The 19,558-nt window shown below is 40.6% G+C and overlaps 1 protein-coding gene and 1 pseudogene across 4 annotated transcripts in view; both read left to right on the top strand.

The window, feature by feature from the left end:
• The window catches only part of LOC124152618, a 75,640-nt pseudogene that overhangs the window by 607 nt on the left and 55,475 nt on the right, over positions 1 to 19,558 (top strand).
• The window catches only part of LOC124152651 (uncharacterized threonine-rich GPI-anchored glycoprotein PJ4664.02-like), a 36,852-nt gene continuing 31,369 nt past the window's right edge, over positions 14,076 to 19,558 (top strand). For all 4 annotated transcript variants that reach the window (XM_048391157.1, XM_048391156.1, XM_048391155.1 and 1 more), the window contains exons 1-3: positions 14,076 to 14,204; positions 18,782 to 18,943; positions 19,118 to 19,160. In XM_048391157.1, the coding sequence (XP_048247114.1) occupies positions 18,888 to 18,943; positions 19,118 to 19,160 (99 nt within the window). In that variant the 5' untranslated portion in view covers positions 14,076 to 14,204; positions 18,782 to 18,887. The remainder of the gene's footprint in view (positions 14,205 to 18,781; positions 18,944 to 19,117; positions 19,161 to 19,558) is intronic.

The raw sequence follows: 19,558 nt of genomic DNA, 5'->3' as shown, positions 1-19,558 counted from the left end.
GGTGATTCAAACATTGGACCTGGCAATGTATACATCACGATACATTAGTTAAACGTGTCCAAGGTGATTCAAACATTGGACATGGCAATGTATACACCACGATACATTGGTCAAACGTGTCCAAGGTGATTCAAACATTGGACATGGCAATGTATACACCACGATACATTGGTCAAACGTGTCCAAGGTGATTCAAACATTGGACCTGGCAATGTATACACCAAGATACATTGGTCAAACGTGTCCAAGGTGATTCAAACATTGGACATGACAATGTATACACCACGATACATTGGTCAAACGTGTCCAAGGTGATTCAAACATTGGACCTGGCAATGTATACACCACGATACATTGGTCAAACGTGTCCCAGGTGATTCAAACATTGGACCTGGCAATGTATACACCACGATACATTGGTCAAACGTGCCCAAGGTGATTCAAACATGGGCCCTGGCAATGTATACACCACGATACATTGGTCAAACGTGTCCCAGGTGATTCAAACATTGGACATGGCAATGTATACACCACGATACATTGGTCAAACGTGTCCAACGTGATTCAAACATGGGACCTGGCAATGTATACACCACGATACATTGGTCAAACGTGTCCAAGGTGATTCAAACATTGGACCTGGCAATGTATTCACCACGATAAATTGGTCAAACGTGTCCCAGGTGATTCAAACATGGGACCTGGCAATGTGTACACCACGATACATTGGTCAAACCTGTCCCAGGTGATTCAAACATTGGACATGGCAATGTATACACCACGATACATTAGTCAAACGTGTCCAAGGTGATTCAAACATGGCACCTGACAATGTATACACCACGATACATTTGTCAAACGTGTCCCAGGTGATTCAAACATTGGACCTTGCAATGTATACACAACGATACATTGGTCAAACGAGTCCCAGGTGATTCAAACATGGGACTGCGCAATGTATACACCACGATACATTGGTCAAACGTTTCCCAGGTGATTCAAACATGGGCCCTGACAATGTCTGTCTAGGTCCGATTATTTTTGAACCATCGTGACTGCTGGCTGTGGCATAAACAGCATTCGCTCACTGATATTTGCACTTCCTTCTATAATACCGAACGCACCCGCACATGTATCTTGACAGGCATTGTATACAGGCCGTTAATGTACCTTCTAGGGGTAACTGTATCGTGCCATCCCTCGAATATAACAAAACAGCTGTTGTAACTTCTATCATGGCCGATGCACAGCGTATCTGTCGTCAGCATTCTGATTAAGATCATTTGTTAAAAAAGGCTAAATTATGTTTTGCTTTTGTGACGAAAACATGATACTGATATCCATTTCATTTGACATAATCCTTCAGGGATGCAACTCTTTAAGTGATTTTCGTATGAAAAGGTAGACATTCAATACCCTTTGAGAACAGAAAGGTATGTCCTCACACAAAACAAATTACACCGGAGATATGTCGTTCAAGTACCATCTAAACAAATTCACGATATCATCCCGCTGAAGTTCAATCTCCACTATATGTGAAAAATAAGAAAATTATCAAGAATGTATTAAGTTACTTATGCAGAACTGTATAGTACAAGTGGAAATTGCTTATGAATTGATATATTGTCATTTCTGACTATTGTCCGACCTCCTGTTGCAGGAATATTGTGCCGGACAATGTGGTGGAAGCAACATTCAGACAGTTGTGCTGCCTTTCCAATAATCATACATTACTCCACTAACAGATAAGGCTTTAATATGGTGAGAAAGCAACACGAACGTTATCTTGGCAAACGGATGTATCCATCGCGAAAACGTGGATGTATTTCCAGGGAATATTAAAACGAGTATTGTATTCAGCAATGTCAAGCACTGCATGGATATCAACTGGCATAAGGTACATGTATGACTCATTCGAAATCACATGCACAAATGAATCAGTCAGTTATATAATATACATTCTCCACTGTTGTATTTTCCCGTTGGCAGTGACTATCAATCGGTGGATCCTTTACGGGTGTTATCATCAACCCTCCTGTGTTCAATGTACAAGCATAGGTCTTTTCTTTAAGAAGGGTCGAGTTCTGACTTTAAACGTGAACACAGTACACACATTCTGGGATCATATAATTTGTTTTTCATAAGAGAACATAAGTTTTACCTGTACCTGTTTCAAGATAGCCCATACTTGAAGCACCCATATACATATATTATAGAAATGTTGAACTTACAACACGAGACACACTTGAAATACAGTTTTAATGTAAATAGGAGGGCATCTCTGCCGTTTGCTCTGTGTGGGGAATCAAGCATAGACAACAGGACGTACCATCACAACGATGGTACAAAACTAATTACTGGTGACTTGGTTGTTTTACTGTCACGACATTTAATCCAACATTTACAAAAATATCACTTTCACTCGTTAGGTAAGGAGTGAAATATTTGTTGAAATAAAACCGATATCTGAGGGCACTCGTGTAATGACTTCTACATGTACACCTGTGAGTGAATTATACCTTTACAAAGAAAAGAGAAACTATCATTGAATATCCATGGTAACCGGTCACATCTAAAGGCTCATACATAGAGAATACTACACTCATTCTCGTTAGATACCATTTTTACGAAACGAGTGGACTTTCTATGGTATCTGACCGAGCGAAAGCGACTTTGAATATCTAACGAGAATGAGTATGGTACTTTATCTATTACCCACGTTAAATATGTATGTAAGAGTAAATACATAACAACTTTTGTTCGTTGACAGACCAAACTGAAATCGGTTGCAAAATCTGGTTGCGCATGAATATTGATATATACCCAAATATGCGCATTGTTGACATTCCTATGCATACGCATTACCAACATGCGCCCGCAGTTGTGCTTGCAAACATAACAGCACCGACGCTCAAGATCCTTTTGGAAGAATTTCTTCAACTTATGAGAATACAAGCGCCATGTTGTTAGTACGCAGGACACCTATAAGAAAATTTGAAAAGTCATTAGCGCCGCGCTTTGAATCGAATATCGGACCAACAGTCGGTCACTCGCACTGCCGGGGTCCCGTCTGTGCATTCAAAATGGTTCGCTTTCCTTGATCTATCAGCTGTATTTATATCATGTCCGTACAATTTTGGAAGAGGGAAATCAGAGTGTTCGCTCAAGACATTCATGTTTGCTGTACCACCCTTTACTGAAGACGTGAAAATCAACACGCTCAAGTCTGCTTGCATGTCAATGACAGCTTCGAACGAAGGGCAAGGTCACCACCGGAATAAGAAAAGACAACCGTGATCTACTCAGCGTTATACGCTAGAGATAGGGAATGTTATTGTTCACCTTTGGGATATTTTGGGCCACGTAATCAGAATACAGGCACACTTCTATGGAGTTTTCGAATGATTTGTATCGGAAATGTTCACTTTGAGTGACCTGTTTGTGCTGTCGTAAACAAACAACCCCCGAAACAGTGCCACAAAATACGCTTTGAAGAGGCATTGCCTAAAAGTCGGGCCGGGCTGGGCCAAGACGGGCCAAAGTGTTATTGGCTAATTACTTCATTATCGGTCATCATACCTACATACAATTCATGCAACATACACACATGACATAAATGAACAATCACCAAACAAAAAAAGCACCATATTTAAGTAATTCGGAGTAAATCGCTTGAAAACCAGAAAGTGGAGCTGTGTGTAAGCGTCGCTGATCTAGGTAACATGTAAAAGAGCAATCGTTAAACGAAATGAGATTTGACACGTATCAAATACTTCTAGCTATCGTGATCCAATTTTCCATCTGTCGGCATAGCGGTTATATGTATAGGGTAGTACTATATCTAAGTAAATACCACTTTATAATGTCACTGTTCATCGTATTTAAAGTAGACACGTTAATATAAGTAGACCTCTTCTCCCAATACTCTCAACAGTCACACAAGCTTTCGGTCCGACTAGGACCGGGCTGTCAAAATCAACTTTAAAGTCACATATGTAGCATCAAATGTGTTTACATATATAGATTAGTATTAAATCTACCTAGATACCACTTTATAGTGTCTCAGTTCGCGCTATTTAAAGAAAACAAGGGGCTCAAAGTGAAGCCCTTTTCCCTCTACATTCTCAACACAGTCTCTATCAGAAGTGTTCGGCTTGTGTTGGGTCCGACTTGGCCCGGGCGGTCAAAATCTACTTTAAACACACAAATATGTATCATCAAATGTGATGGCACAGCCGGATAATCCCAAATACGTCTAGATATCTGTCCAGATACTTTAAACTGTCTTCATTTCTCAACGCTTATACTTTTAGTTAAATCAAATTGGAAGTTGCGAAAGGAGTCGGGTGCGTCACGCTCATTGGGACCCTCGATCTATTGAACGGTAGTCGTACATTGTAAATGGATATATCTCGATTATATAATGTCTGTGGAAGCTCAATGCAAAACTTATATAGGATGCAAACCGAATTTGATGCATGTGACTTTCTTGTTTGGTTTGATAAAGTGTTTGTTAATATCTCTCGCTCACACGTGATTGCTTCAGTTCTGCCTTGTAGTTGCAAAATGAATTACGTCTCGCGATTTTTTATGAATGAAAAAAGTAGTCCTGGTGTGACTGAGGTCACGGTTATCCAATCAAAACAAATAAAACAAGGTCAACCTTGTACGACACACGTGTGACGTACGGATTTAGTATCTAACCACCTGTATCTTCACGACGTGGGTAATATATCATAAATGCTATATTGTGCAAACGTTGACGTTGAAATGTGTGATGTTTAAGAGGGCTTTACACATTTCCGATCTAATGCGCATGTGCATGATGCAGAGTGTTCCATTTGTTGACACAGGCCCAGACACGGTACACGTCGTCACTGACGGGGGTGGCGAGGTATAACACCAACACCTCTGTCGGCCATGCCCTCACACACGTCACCAAGTCCCTGGGCAAGACGGACAGTGTCAACGTGCTAGGTAATACACGCTGCTACCTGGCGGGTGTGGAGATGATGCTTGCTCCTGTGTGGAATCAGGGAAACATGGCGTGATTGTCATAGGAATAACATGCTTTGAGTAATCGGGAGTTTTCGTGCTCACTCGTAACGTCTATCGTTTTCCGACGTCGCAGATAGTTGGTCCAATTTATATTCTCCATGACTTCCTCTTCTACAATTTTAAATGTCAAAGACTTCAGATGACGTTTCAGTTTTATACCTACATTGATCCATATTGTTGCCATTCTGTACATATGTAAGTTTATATGCGATGCTGTTCGCCTGCCGGCATGATGCCACCGTATTTATACACGCTCTCCCTCTGTTGTTCAGGGTAGCACCTCTTGGTATCGGGAGCCTCATCGCAGTGTCGGTGGCTGGGGTGAGCAACATCACGGGGACCTTCTCACAGCTGTGGATGTTTGTCGTCGCTGCTTCAGTTGGCATTCTGTTTCATCCCTTCATCGTCCTGCCCGCCATCTTGTTTGCACTGTCTCATCGGTTTCGCCTCCACGAGCACGTGAGTGTCGGTATGAGTTAAACACCAAGCGGGAATGCGGGGAGGCTGAGGTCCCTAGCATCCCACGCATGTAACGGTCATCTGTACAAGATTGGATGGCTAGACTTAGTGAGCTAGCTGTTGGCGTGTTGTCATGCTCCATTGATCGGTGCTCATAGTTAAGTCAATAGTTGGACTGGACCAGGCTAGTTTAATTACAGTCCTCCGTGTACACCTAGACTATCGTTGACTGCGGCGTTCAACAACAACTTATTCACTCACGTCCAAATGTATTATTGATAGTCATCTTCAGGTTTGAGGTTTTTCACACATGAGAATAGTGAGTGAGTGAGTGAGTTTGATTTTACGCCGCTTTTGGCAATATTCCAGCAATATCACGGCGGGGGACACCAGAAATGGGCTTCACACATTGTACCCATGTCGGGAATCGAACGCGGGTCTTTGGCGTGACAAGCGAACGCTTTAACCACTAAGCTACCCGACCGCCCCTCACACATGAGAATAAGGAGTTCCACCTGAAAAGGGACAGTGGGATGGCCCTAGTGACTTAAGCGTTCCCTCGTCACGCCGAAGACCCGGGTTCGATTCCCCACATGGGTACAATGTGTAAAGCCCATTTCTGGTGTCCCCCGCCGGGATATTGATTTATTATTGCTGAAAGCGGCGTAAAACCATACTCACTAACTCACTCCACCTGAAAAAAAACATATTTTCTGTAACTTAACTTTCACTTCTGTCTGAACGGTAAACATCTAACTTGTGACTATAACCATCATGCGACATCCTAGACCATGAAATGGCCGTCCAAACAGCCTCCATGCTGTAACAAAGCTGATCCAGAAACGTGCGAAGCCATCGCGAGTAGCCTCCCTTACACTCTGTGGCGTTGCACCTCAGTCCCCGAAGGCAACCATCTCGCTCATTGTTACTTGTGAGTTGTACACAAACATCTTACATTACATCAATAGCCAATCATAGCAAATCTATTGGGCCTGGGAGTCTTCACGTGCTGTTTTCCACCAAAGATGGTGTACAGGTGTACCATGTATTCCTTTGCTTCCCGTGCACAGAGCAAGGGGACGTTACTTTTACTTGCATGTAGATCAGCTACACCCAAATATGTATCATATTGTGGCTCATCGAACACATGGACTTTAAGTTCACAATTGATGAACTGGCTAAATCAGGGCGTATAATGTACGTATGGTGTATGTGTACGTGTGTGAGGGTCAAATTGTGAATGCTAGACCGTCATAGTTGAACGTCTTATATATGAAACCAGGTCTATGTATGCCTGTTGTTCCTCTTCTAGTGCGGTGGCCATTCCTGAGATGCTAGAATCCTGTGAAGTTTTCGGTATTTATTCCCGAGTAAGTCACTCCGTGATTTCATTTAGCGTAACGCTGAACGCCGATGCCAGCGCCCTCTACATTGCGTCAGCAGCGTTATTTATAGCCAATCTTGGAAGTCACAACAGGCGTCGTGGCTATTATAGGGCGAGTAAGTCTGTACATGTCGTAGACAACATTCAAATGTGTTCTTGGAACTTCAGAATGAATACTAGGGAATTCATTTCAACCTGTACCCCACCTTAGTTTCTGAAGGAATACACTACTGTGTACCCGATGGCATTTCAATTAACATGTCTTCAGTAACCTCACTTTGAGTGTGATTTTGGAAATATTAAGAGTCATGCCTTGTGTTTTATGAAAGTGCTTTGCGGAACCTATTTGTTAGAAGCACCCAACACACTCACAAACTAATATAACCCTAAGCCCCTTTCCCCACTCCGGAGTTCTTTTTCCATGTTTTAGTGTGATAACGGCTGTATTAGTGCCTCCCCAATGGATCAGTATGATAACGGCTGTATCTGCCCCTCATCCATATGACAGTGTGATAACGGCTGTATCAGTCCTTCTCCAATGTTTCAGTGTGAAAACGGCTGTATCTGCCCCTCTTCAATGTTCGAGTTTGATACCGGTTGTGTCAACCCCTCCTCCATGTTTCAGTGTGAAAACGGCTGTATCAGTGCCTCTTCCATGTTTCAGTGTGATAACTGCTGTATCAGTCCCTCTTCCATGTTTCAGTGTGATAACTGCTGTATCAGTCCCTCCTCCCATGTTTCAGTGCGATAACTGCTGTATCAGTCCCTCTCCCTTGTTTCAGTGACATAACTGCTGTATCAGTCCCTCTCCCTTGTTTCAGTGTGATAAGTGCTGTATCAGTCCCTTTTCCATGTGTCAGTGCGATAACTGCTGTATCAGTCCCTCTGCCATGTTTCAGTTTGATAACAGAAAGAAACTATGCATCTCAAATTCCCAGTAACTGACACAATCTAATGAAATGCAAGTACACAAATTATATACACACTACATATGAATGGACTGAACGATGAACGGACTGAATGGCAATACCATTCTGTTTACTGAAGACATCCATCATCCGAGTTTAGATATATTTATTTGGAAGGTTTTTCTTCTTCTTTTTCCATTTGTTTTTGTTCCCTTGTTAATGGTCGTTCTAGGTACCGTGTTCCACGTAGTAGGATATTCACGAGTGTGTGAGCAGTTACTCAAGTACTAGTGTCTGAATGGAACACCCTCAGCCATACTGTGTAAGAACGCTGTGATACACAACCAGCTTAAATACATTTGCCAAACAATGGGTGCTGCATGCTTTTGACGTACCGTGACTGAGGTATCACGGTGCTTTGCAGAGTATATCAGCTACACCAGGGCGTGACAGGACGTGCCTGTGTTTTGCCTGTTTAGTTTTTCTTGCACATACAGTCAGAAGAAGTAGATGTCCGACCTCTTAGGTGATCACACCAAAGCACTAAACAAAGTGAATTGCGTTTAACGACACATTGAATATGAGTTTAATTAAATCGCGGCGTATCAACTGAATGTAGGACGCTTGAACTTCATTGATTGCGGGCCTTTACAACTTTGGACAAAACCACGAGCGCAGGTACAGTGCTGGCAAACATTGGGTCAGAAACCTGGCCATAATTTTTATGTAAACCAATAACATACAGATCCTGGAACAGATAAGGGACGAAACTCCGCACATTTTTAGACTACTGGACCCCCAGTTCTCCGATTTAGCGACGTGCAGATCAGTTGTGTAATGAATACCTGCTGTCATGTCATAGCTAATACCCGTAAGAAGGCGTGCATGTCTAGATAAAGGCGAACCAGTTGGTTAATCCCGCGCCATCTGTCCTTAGAATACTAGTATATATGACTGTAAGTAATCCCCCTATTAGACGGTGCAAACAAGGCGTTATCTTGTATGTGTATCATCCATCCCATTATGTATACATTATCCGATTACAACATCACCACAATAGGTGTACATCTGAGGGACGCTGCGCTTGGATTCCGACATTTCTATAGCTTCGCGAGCTTTGCTTTTTGTATTTTCTAGGGACCGCATTCGTACACCAACGCACATTGTTAGCCATACTTTCAACGCGGCTGTGACGTACCGGTTCTGTAAAGCCGACCTCCGAGCTCTGTATGAAGCGAGAACAAAAGAAGAGGAAGCAGAAATGACGTCAATTTCCCCTGCCTGATGGAGTCACGGTGATATGTTGCGCCGTGGTGGACAGGAGGCGTTGCTTATACAGACTTGTTCATACATCAACTCATTTCTGGAACTCATTCGCACCCTGATCTGGTTCAATGGGCGAACATGATGTAACTTACAGGCATGTTTGTGCACTGGCTTGGGTGGGCATAACATCAAGAGATCCTTGAAGATCCGGTTAAAATTGGTCTTCAGCAATCAATACTTGTCTTAAGAGGCGACTAACGGAATTGGATGGTCAGGCATACTGACTTGGTTGACGCATGTCATCGTGTCCCAGTTGTGTAGATCGATGCTCACTATGTCAATCATTGGATTGCCTGGTCCAGATCCGATTATTTACATACTGTCGTCATATAGCTGGAATATTGCTGAGTGCGGGATTAAACAACAAACAAACCACATGTATCAAGAAAAACAAAACTGTTGTATATTATATCATTACACGCTCTAAAGTCCGTTAGAGTCCAAAGTCCTATCACTTGAAAAAGTTGTTTAAGAAACTATGATGTTGTTTTGTGTACATGTTGACATCTTGAACGGAGGGGGGCAAAACGGTAGGAGGAACGCCTTTGACGATACAACATATCAACCCTACTGTGGTCAGATCGCAGAGGTAACCGGGAAGTCGTAAGACGGCATGACCTTGATCTTTGATGTAATTGTCAAGCATATATATACAGGTTTGTTAGCTTTGGTGATTTCATAGAGCTGTTATTGTAGCCCTGTTAGGCTATTAGACGTCGGCGCCTTGCTATCTGGATCCTGCATACTGTGATACGGTACATTGCCCATGATAATAAGTGACCACATTACTTTTCGCCCACTCCAGAAATACCGTGCCTTTCATTTCTGTGTGGTAGTCCCTGTCCTTGGCCTTGGCTCGAAAGACAAGGTCACAGCCTGGGAGAAAACCCTGACTAACACAGCCAGAAAGTCTGTCACCGTTTCCAATTGGTATCTTTCTCATAGACTCCTCACAGTCCCTACTGGGTACCCACTGACTGCTGGCTGTGTGAGGCATTTACGCACGTCTCCTCTAGCAATACAGGCTCAAATCCTTCTTCGGGTTTCTGCTTGCTGGTTCGAAGTTAATGATTTCGGAAACGAAGGATGTAAGATCGTTCACATAACGCAGCCCTATTTTCACTATTTTCATCTGTATCCAAATGTATGCAAAAGTTGCCATAGCTTGTAATTTTAAACAATTAAATCATGTTCAGTTTCCAGTGCTTAAGAAGCTAGTTTCAAGTATTTATTAATGGCATAACCTGTTTTTCCTCTTTCTGCTTCACAATAAAAGAAATCATGCACCTTTCACCTCAACTGAGGAGCGAATCTTGTCAGTCAACAACGACGTATACTATGTACCACGTACAGCGCGTGTTTGTGCTGTTCCTCCTACGGTTTTGTCGTGATAGTTTCTTAAACAATTGTTTCCATTGATGGGAATAAAAATAACAAACAGCAGAGATTGTTGGGTACAGGCTATTCATTGCCGTGTACCGTATTGACATTTGAAAGACTATTCCCGAGTTTGAGTTATTTTGCAATTCATTGTTCTCATTTGGAGCCAAACGGAATGTAACTATTGTACGACTTGGGATATGTTATAACTACTGCTATAGTGACCTAGATAGCTCCCTTCACTAGTTATCTGTATAAAGCTGATCAGTTGCTGAGGCTGCATTTGACCTGACCTTACTGGTCAGGGATTGGTCAAGTGTTGATATGGGTAGGATAAGTGGTCGTTTAAAATGCGCTTCGTTTTATTATTCGAACATTGTTATGTCAGATTTAATCTTTGACCTCGAAGTGAATGTCTAGTCCAAGTCAACTAAACTGCCGGGACAATGAAAGTTTGTCACCCATGTTTGATGGTGGTTCACAAGAAATGGTTATTCGATGTGTTATATATTTGATACGTAGTTGTATCATAGCTGTGCTTTGGACCCTAAGTTTACAATGTTTCAGTGATCGTTTTCTGCCTATTAAATTTAAAAAAAAGGTTTGTAATATTTTGGTCACATCCAATTACCAGTGTATACTTTCTGTTTCCCGTCAGTGTACTCAGTAGTCATGTCACTCGAATTGTGTGTCTCGTATTCTGGTGGCGTCGATGTCAAATGATAGCAAGTTACAACTGATATTTCAAATACAAAAGCGAATTAAACTTTCACCAAAATGAAAGAATGATTGAGTCTATATGTGTTTCATTGTTACATAGATTATCATCAAAAACGGAAACAGGCATGTGTTTGTGGTGACGGTATGACGAGGAATTACATGTCATTGTAAACCTGGTTCACCCATTGGTGCTGGAGGGCGGCGGTTGTGTCGAACTATGTCCCCTGTCAAATCTAGTTCGACACAGCGATGGTCAGCTGTAACATGATTATGTCATGTTGGATGCTAATGTGTTTTGTGTTATTCTATTTATTAGTTTTTCTTTAGGAACACCATTTAGTAATCCACACAAATCTTTGTACTAATCCATTCCATTTCGATTCATCAACACATCTGGGTTAGTCATAAGGAGGGGTGATTTTTTATTTTAACGTCGCGTCCAAGATAATTGCACTTATATAGCCACGTGCATGCACGTATGTTCGGTTTCTTGTACAGTCCGGACTAATGCTGATTTTATGGCCCACTTAGATACCACTTAGATAGACACAGTATACTGACAGTCCTTGTTTTAGCCCCCTAATGCCGAGCGCCAGGCAAGGTAACAACAAGTACCATATTTTAATGTGTTTCGGTATGACACGCATGGGGTCGAACCCATGACCTTCCGCTACCCTGCCCGATACGATCAATATGTTACCTTTCAAGGAATTAAGACACAGTATGATTAAAGAGTAACGTTTAACATAAAATACGCACTGCATATTTCACCATATATAATTGTCTAAAACAGGTATCAAGGCGTGGTCTGCAGCGTGACGAGCAAACGCTTTAAGCACTAGGCTACGCCACACCCCTTGGCTAACATCAAAGACGTTTTCAACGTGACATTGTGGTGACCCAGTTTCAAGCATGGCCATGAATCTGCCTAATATTCGGTCGTCAAACGACGTCATTGACGCTACTTCAATCCTCAGTAGCAAAGGTTGTAGTGCTTTCTGATAATGATGTGCAACGATTCTGTCACGACACATCCAAACACAGGTTTTCAAGCACCTCGTACACATGGTGCCGATAACTGCATGCCTCTGTCCGTTCATCACGAAATTGAGGTGCTATAGGGGTTACCCAATCATTTTGTACCGGAATATTTCAATCTTTATTTGTTGGATGATTTTTTGATATCATCAAAACTTGATTCTCAGCAAACTTTGAGTAGCATATGATGGACTGCGTTTGATGGCGCTATTTTCAACATAATCTCCCCCGAGGTCCACACACTTCTAGCAACGTTGCTACACTTCCTGGGTTCCACTGGCGGAGAGGGCGTTCTACGTCGTGTTTTAATACTCCTCCAACAGAAATGGCGTCATCATAATTTGCATTATTCTTACCAGGAGTTCAGTTTGGTAAGAGATGGAAATCTGACGGAGCCAAATCTGGTAACTATGGAGACTGTTCAATGAGTTCAAAGCAACAGTCATGCATTGCATAAATGCCGAATAACAGTTTTGTCCTGGTGGAATAACACACTTTTATTAACAATATTGACAATTGATGGAAGGACTTTGCCATTTCGTCACAAGACTGTTTTGACTGTTGTTTTGTCTCTGGGTGATAGTGGTGAACATCACTCAACAAAATCAGCTGGTCTCCCTGATTATTCTGACGAGAGATGATGAACCTGGAGCGTTTCTGATCAGTTGTCAGCTTGCTGAAACCTTTATCATGCCCAGTTTATTCCTCAGAATGTTCTCAACTCTCTCATGAGAGATACCCACTGTATTGTTTATGTAACGTGTGGTAAGTCGTCGATCATCCATAATCATACCATGTATTTGACCCACATTTCTTTCCCTGATCTTGGATCTACTTCCATTCTTTCTCTTCCCCAATGACAAAGGAAGGAGCATCATCCCCTAATGTTGTCGGCATTGCTGGGTGTTGGAGATGGAGCTCCCTCAGTTGAAGATATTTGATGACAGCGCGGTGGTCAGCTTTGTTTGTTTTCATAAAAACGATCTCGACACTGTTATGAATGCAGAAATATGCTGTACGATTGTGTAACTGGTTCAAATGGAGCCCGTCATCATGAAAAGTATTGTACTTAATACAGGCGAACTGCTAAGGGTATACTATATATCCTTGTAGTGAGGCTCAGAGCTTTAGACTTTTCATCCTCCTTTCATATGTTTAAGTATATACTCAGCTGTTGCATGTCCTCCAGACGCTAGACACATACACTTCTATAGGAACAAGGTCAGAGAAACCATTCCAAGTACCAGGATCATATAAACCTTATTGTAATTAACCAATAAATTAGGTTGATGATATTAAATTGTAATTAACCAATAAATGACTTTGATTGTACATAAGCTGTGAGATAAATCCGTCACTTTATCAAAGACAAATATCATTATACACTCATTTGACGAGCATACCGAAAACCACATCGTGAGAGTGACCGACTAACACTCAACATATATGCATGTTGATATATTTATGTTTGTATTCATGTGTATATTTAGGGGCGGTCGGGTAGCCTGGTGGTTAAAGCTTTCGCATGTCACGCCGAAGACCCGGGTTCGATTCCCGACATGGGTACAATGTGTGAAGCCCATTTCTGGTGTCCCCCGCCGTGATATTGCTGGAATATTGCTAAAAGCGGTGTAAACCATACACACACTTATGTGTACATTTAATTCAGACAGGCTAGACATTCAAGCTCGGCATCTACAGAATAGCAGAGACACGATGTACATACGAACTCTCCTAATCACTAGTTAGAGCTTTGTAACAGTAGTAAAACAGCATATCGTTCCAGTTGATAGAACAGCCTGCAGAAAGAGAACCGATCAGATTACTGACAGATAGAGCGTCCCCCTCGAGAGGCGTAGTCAACTACTATATGCATACACAACAAGACTAGTTATACAGACATAGCAAGGGACAATACGTCACTTAAACAGGTACGTGTCTTTTTATATACCCATGGACATATGTCTTGTGATATACTGGCATAATTTCTAAAGGAAAATGATCTAGTATATTTGGCCACCAAAAGTCGTGAAGAACCCGCTTACAACAAGTAATACAGAACATTCCTCATTCGTGAATAACAAAAAGGTGCACTGAATAGCACTGAAAGCACCAAGGCTGAATGAATTATTTTCTGTAGGAGTCAGTTGATATGAGACAGAGACCGCCTGGGTAGTATTATCACGTCATTGTGTTGCCCTGTACGCTGTGTACGATTCTGACATACCCACCTGTGTTTGTGCCTCAATGAGTGACAACAATATATAAGTGTTACAAAGTTGCATAAATTAAATTAAAGGCAACACTAACTGTGAACATGATTCAGAAGTATACAACTCTCTGCTTCGTATTGGGCTGAAGGTGAACTCCTAAGGGTCTTCAGCAGTTCGAAAGCAAACGAGTTTTGGACAGATGATTTTCCTTTGTTTTATTCTAATACACATTGAACGTCACCCGATAACTCTGGTCTGCCTTGGTAAGAGGTTTACAGAGTACACCGTCAGATATTGATCAGCTTAATGCCATGCATATCTTTCTCTTACTCTTTTATTTCAGTATTGGAGGCCACATGGCCAAGATTACAATATATAACCATTTTTTACAGTATGTAGAAAACGTTGAAATACATTTTTGTCATAAAGTACACATTTCCATTGATACAGGTTTCTTTTTAAGTACGAGGCAATTCATTTCAATATGTGTGTTTTTGTTGACGACATCATTCAGTAAGTTTTTAGTGGGAAGGGTAGTTGTGGTAATAATTGGGGATAAACTTATCTCTACTCTCTGTAAAATGAGGGCAAACCAGAAGAAAATGGTACTCATCGATAACCATATAATCACAGTGTAGACGTATTAATATACTTTGCTACAACTCATTTTTGTACTTTTAAGTTATGAGAAGAATACTGCGATATTTGGTTAGAATATGTGCCAAATATTTTCTAATGAAGGTGATGTAAGGTACAATTATGGACGAAGCATGAATAGGAAATACGATGAGACAGAAATGATGAATTACCAATTTTCTTATACCAGTTTTAGACATAGACACAAACTGTTTCATATGGCCACAATCCTGGGTAATCTAGACATAGGCAAAGCGGGTCTACAACAACATAGTTCTAACTTATGAAACCCACTTTATACCATCCTAATCATCATGTGTTTTAAGCATAGTGTACCAAACATGGGGATACCTTTTTTGGTACATACGAATATTCCACACCAATAGCGTATACATTTAGCAAAATAGTGGCGCACACAAATAATGCCTGCCAACATCTCCCAGAACTACATTTGTGGAACAATATGTATTTATTTTAAGAAATCTTTTTAAAGATATACGTTGTACCTTTTCAGTAGATTTTCTATAAGTGATTCTCCAAACTTCACAACCGTAATACAAAATCGGTGCAATTCTCAAATCAAATATAGTAACATCCGTTTCTAAATACATATTCGGAAAATGCTTCATTAATTTGAAGACCCGGAAACGTGCTTTTCTTGCTGGTGTAGCAAGAGTTCTATATTCATGTATATAGACTATCGTCATAATTATTATTACTATTCTGTTCATATACATTAAATAGGTTATTGTTAACCATTTTTTCGATTTTATGTACACAAGAAGAAATTATAATTGTCCAATCAAGGTAATCACTACATCCTTTGCATGAACGTTATGATAATAGAGAACATATTCAATCATTAAATGCAGTCGACCTAAAGGATTTCCCGAGAAAATAATTAGATTCGATTGTTGTTTGATGTCATATGGATGTACAGATAAAATGCCAACGACCATCGAAATGTCAACGGCAATGGGTTGAAGACGACCAAATGATACAATTGATTTGGAAGATGTGTTGCCCCTTCAGGAACCATAAGGACTGCACACAGTAACAAGGCTGTACTCTTCTTTCTGTCGTTGAAGGAAATCCAACAACTCCAACAACAAACAGTAAGAGCCCACAGTATCGACAAGAGAGTATGATATAACCATTATATGTTAGCAGTTCTTCCTTAGTTGTTTGATCAAAGAACTTGGAACACATAAATAATTCCGCATATAAACCTAATATGTTAACTGAGGAAAAGATTTGCCAAACGACGCATCATTATCACCGTTTGATTCGACTCTCAATTCTGAGGTGTCTTTACATCTTTTGTACTGGATTATAAAGATCCATATCAATCGGCACAAAGAGAGATATATTGCTGATATATATGTACCACCAAATCCCTGTCTCAAAGATTAACGATAATCCTAAATACAATCATAGGAGGACTTTCTTTATGTTCACAGAACGTATTTGAGACAAGAGGAATTAATATCGAGTGGATTCTCAAAAGCTCAAAGAATTTTCTTGATGTTTTGCATTCTCAGAAAACTAAGTTCCATTATGACAAAACATGTGATTTTTCAACTTTGTACGCCAAACGATAAAACTTAGGAAAAAACATCACTCCTTGATCCGTAGGGTATCTGTTACTCAACGTGGTGACCATAAATATAGTTATATCTCTACCTTCAGAAGAAAAAGGCATCCCCATGGGCACCACTTTTGGTCCCCTCCCTGCTGATCTGTTTCCTCAGAATTCCGACTTCGTGGAGACATGGTATCATCATAATTTTAAAGTGAATCATAAACCCACACTCATGTTATAGTGGGAATCGTACAATGACAGGTATTGCCTATGGTTTGCAATGTGACGGTGATAACTCGTATTTAACATACTACTGGTTACTTCATAAACTCTCCCCATGTTAGTTATACTAATAATAAAAGATGAAGTACGAAGCTACGAAGTGGCTGTATATATTCCTTAGATAAACTGTTTAGAATAGCTTATGAAAAGAAGATCAAGATACACAGGATATATTTTCTAGCTGTTGTCATATGTTTTGAACAAAAGATGAAATGTCCTGTTAGAATTTTATTTATATGACGAAGTTTGAGTTAAATCTTCAAAAGTATTTCAACAACAATTCAATCTGGGTGACGGTATCATGTTCGAATCGCATGTAACGTGATTTACTAATCAATTAAATGTCCCCAAGAGACACCTATTCTACTCTCAAGAACTTCATAAGGGGAGGGCTGTTGGCTATCTCAGTTAGCCGCTGTCACTTCTACAAGGTTGAGTTCATCTATACCACTTCCCTGGAAACACATTCTTCAGTCTGTACCCCCTTTCCTGGAAACACATTCTTCAGTCTGTACCCCCTTCCCTGGAAACACATTCTTCGGTCTGTATCCCCTTCCCTGGAAACACATTCTTCAGTCTGTATCCCCTTCCCTGGAAACATATTCTTCAGTCTGTACCCCCTTTCCTGGAAACATATTCTTCCGTCTGTATTCCCTTCCCTGGAAACATATTCTTCGGTCTGTACCCCCTTCCCTGGTAACACATTCTTCAGTCTATATCCCCTGTAAACATATCCTTCAGCATATACCCCCTCCCCTGTAAACATATTCTTCAGCATATACCCCCTTCCCTGTAAACATATTCTTCAGCATATACCCCCTCCTCTGGAAACATATTCTACAGCGTATATTCCCTCCCCTACAAACATATTCTTCAGCATATACCCCCTTCCCTGGAAACATATTCTTCAGTCTATATCCCCTCCCCTGTAAACATATTCTTCAGCATATACCCCCTTCCCTGTAAACATATTCTTCAGCACATATCCCCTCCCCAGGTAACACATTCTTTAGCATATACCCCCTCCCCTGGAAACATATTCTTTGCCATATAATTTTTTTATTGAATGTCCATTTTTTTTTAAATTAGCTAGAAACGAATTGATGCACTGGCTTTTGTTAATAATGAAAGCTACTCGTGATGTTGATATTGACTTGATGCTAGTTGACAATGTAGCTTTACCAGATCATATGAACAAAAAGATGTTTAGAATGTACATACATATATAAGAAAACAAAATGGTTTGAGTGAGAAATGTAAATGTACATATGTCTGTCTGCTTCTCTTCTTTCCTTTCTGTCAGTTTATGTATTAGTTGTAAATAAGCATACATGTAAGCCTATGGGAGATGACGTTCTCAGTTGAGATAACTCATTTTCATAAAACAACTATATATTTAAACTAAAACATACATACTCATTGGAGCCGAAGATATAACTTGGGTGTCATGTTTGTAGATTGCTCGGTGCAATCTTTCATTTTTGTTTAAGCATATCCTGTATATTAACGAGCATGGTTAGTCACAACGGCATGAGTGATTGGGACTCTGCCAATCTGAAAATGCACGCAGCCTGTTAAGCAGGAAGTCACCTCGCCACCACACACGATCCGCATGGTTTTACGTACTTCAGTAGAGGATACTATACCATATAGTGTCTCATGAGAAATACTATGCACCTTGAGGGAAAACAAATATTCGCATGCATGATGATGCACAATAATTTGAATGGTTTAAAGAGTCTGTGTGTAACTGTTAGACGCTCACTGTCTCCTGTATGGAATATCTCCATTTCAGCATTACACAACTTCCTGGTCCGAGAGCACATGTCACGCACTTGCTTCTAGAGTTACAGTGGCCGCCTTACCTATCACAAGACACTTGTTGACTGAATACCTTCACAATGGATGGACGTAGGAAGCCCTCTCGGAAAGATTCCATGGACGCCTACTATACAAGGTACGTTACACTTTCAGCTAACTATGTTTAATTTGTAGAAAAATATGAAAATTCATTTGTCAAACTTGTAAAGATCTATTTCTACTTTTTATACATTTCTGGTTGAATATCTTTATATTGTATAGTGCAAAACGATACAATAGTCACAATATGTGCTTCATCTTTGCATTTCAGTTGGCAGCACTGGTTTCCTTCTACCGATTATGTGTTTAATGGGGTAAGTCAATGACTTTAAATATCTATTGTTCGACGTCTCTCATATTTCTTTTGTGTATACATGTACGCCCATTCCCTAGAACATGTTTCTGATGTATATACCACTTCATCTGGAACATGTTTCAAATGTATATACCCCTTCATCTGGAACATGTTTCTAATGTATATGCCCCTTCATCTGGACCATGTTTCTAATGTATATGCCCCTTCATCTGGAACATGTTTCTGATGTATATACCCCTTCATCTGGAACATGTTTCTGATGTATATACCCCTTCATCTGGAACATGTTTCTGATGTATATGCCCTTTCATCTGGAACATGTTTCTAATGTATATACCCCTTCATCTGGAACATGTTTCTAATGTATATGCCCCTTCATCTGGAACATGTTTCTGA

The sequence above is a fragment of the Haliotis rufescens genome, unplaced genomic scaffold, assembly GCF_023055435.1.
Source record: "Haliotis rufescens isolate VD_foot unplaced genomic scaffold, xgHalRufe1.0.p SCAF_9, whole genome shotgun sequence".
Classification (NCBI taxonomy): domain Eukaryota; kingdom Metazoa; phylum Mollusca; class Gastropoda; order Lepetellida; family Haliotidae; genus Haliotis; species Haliotis rufescens.
Note: the sequence above shows the minus strand (reverse complement) of the source record. Positions and strands in the feature narration are given on the sequence as shown.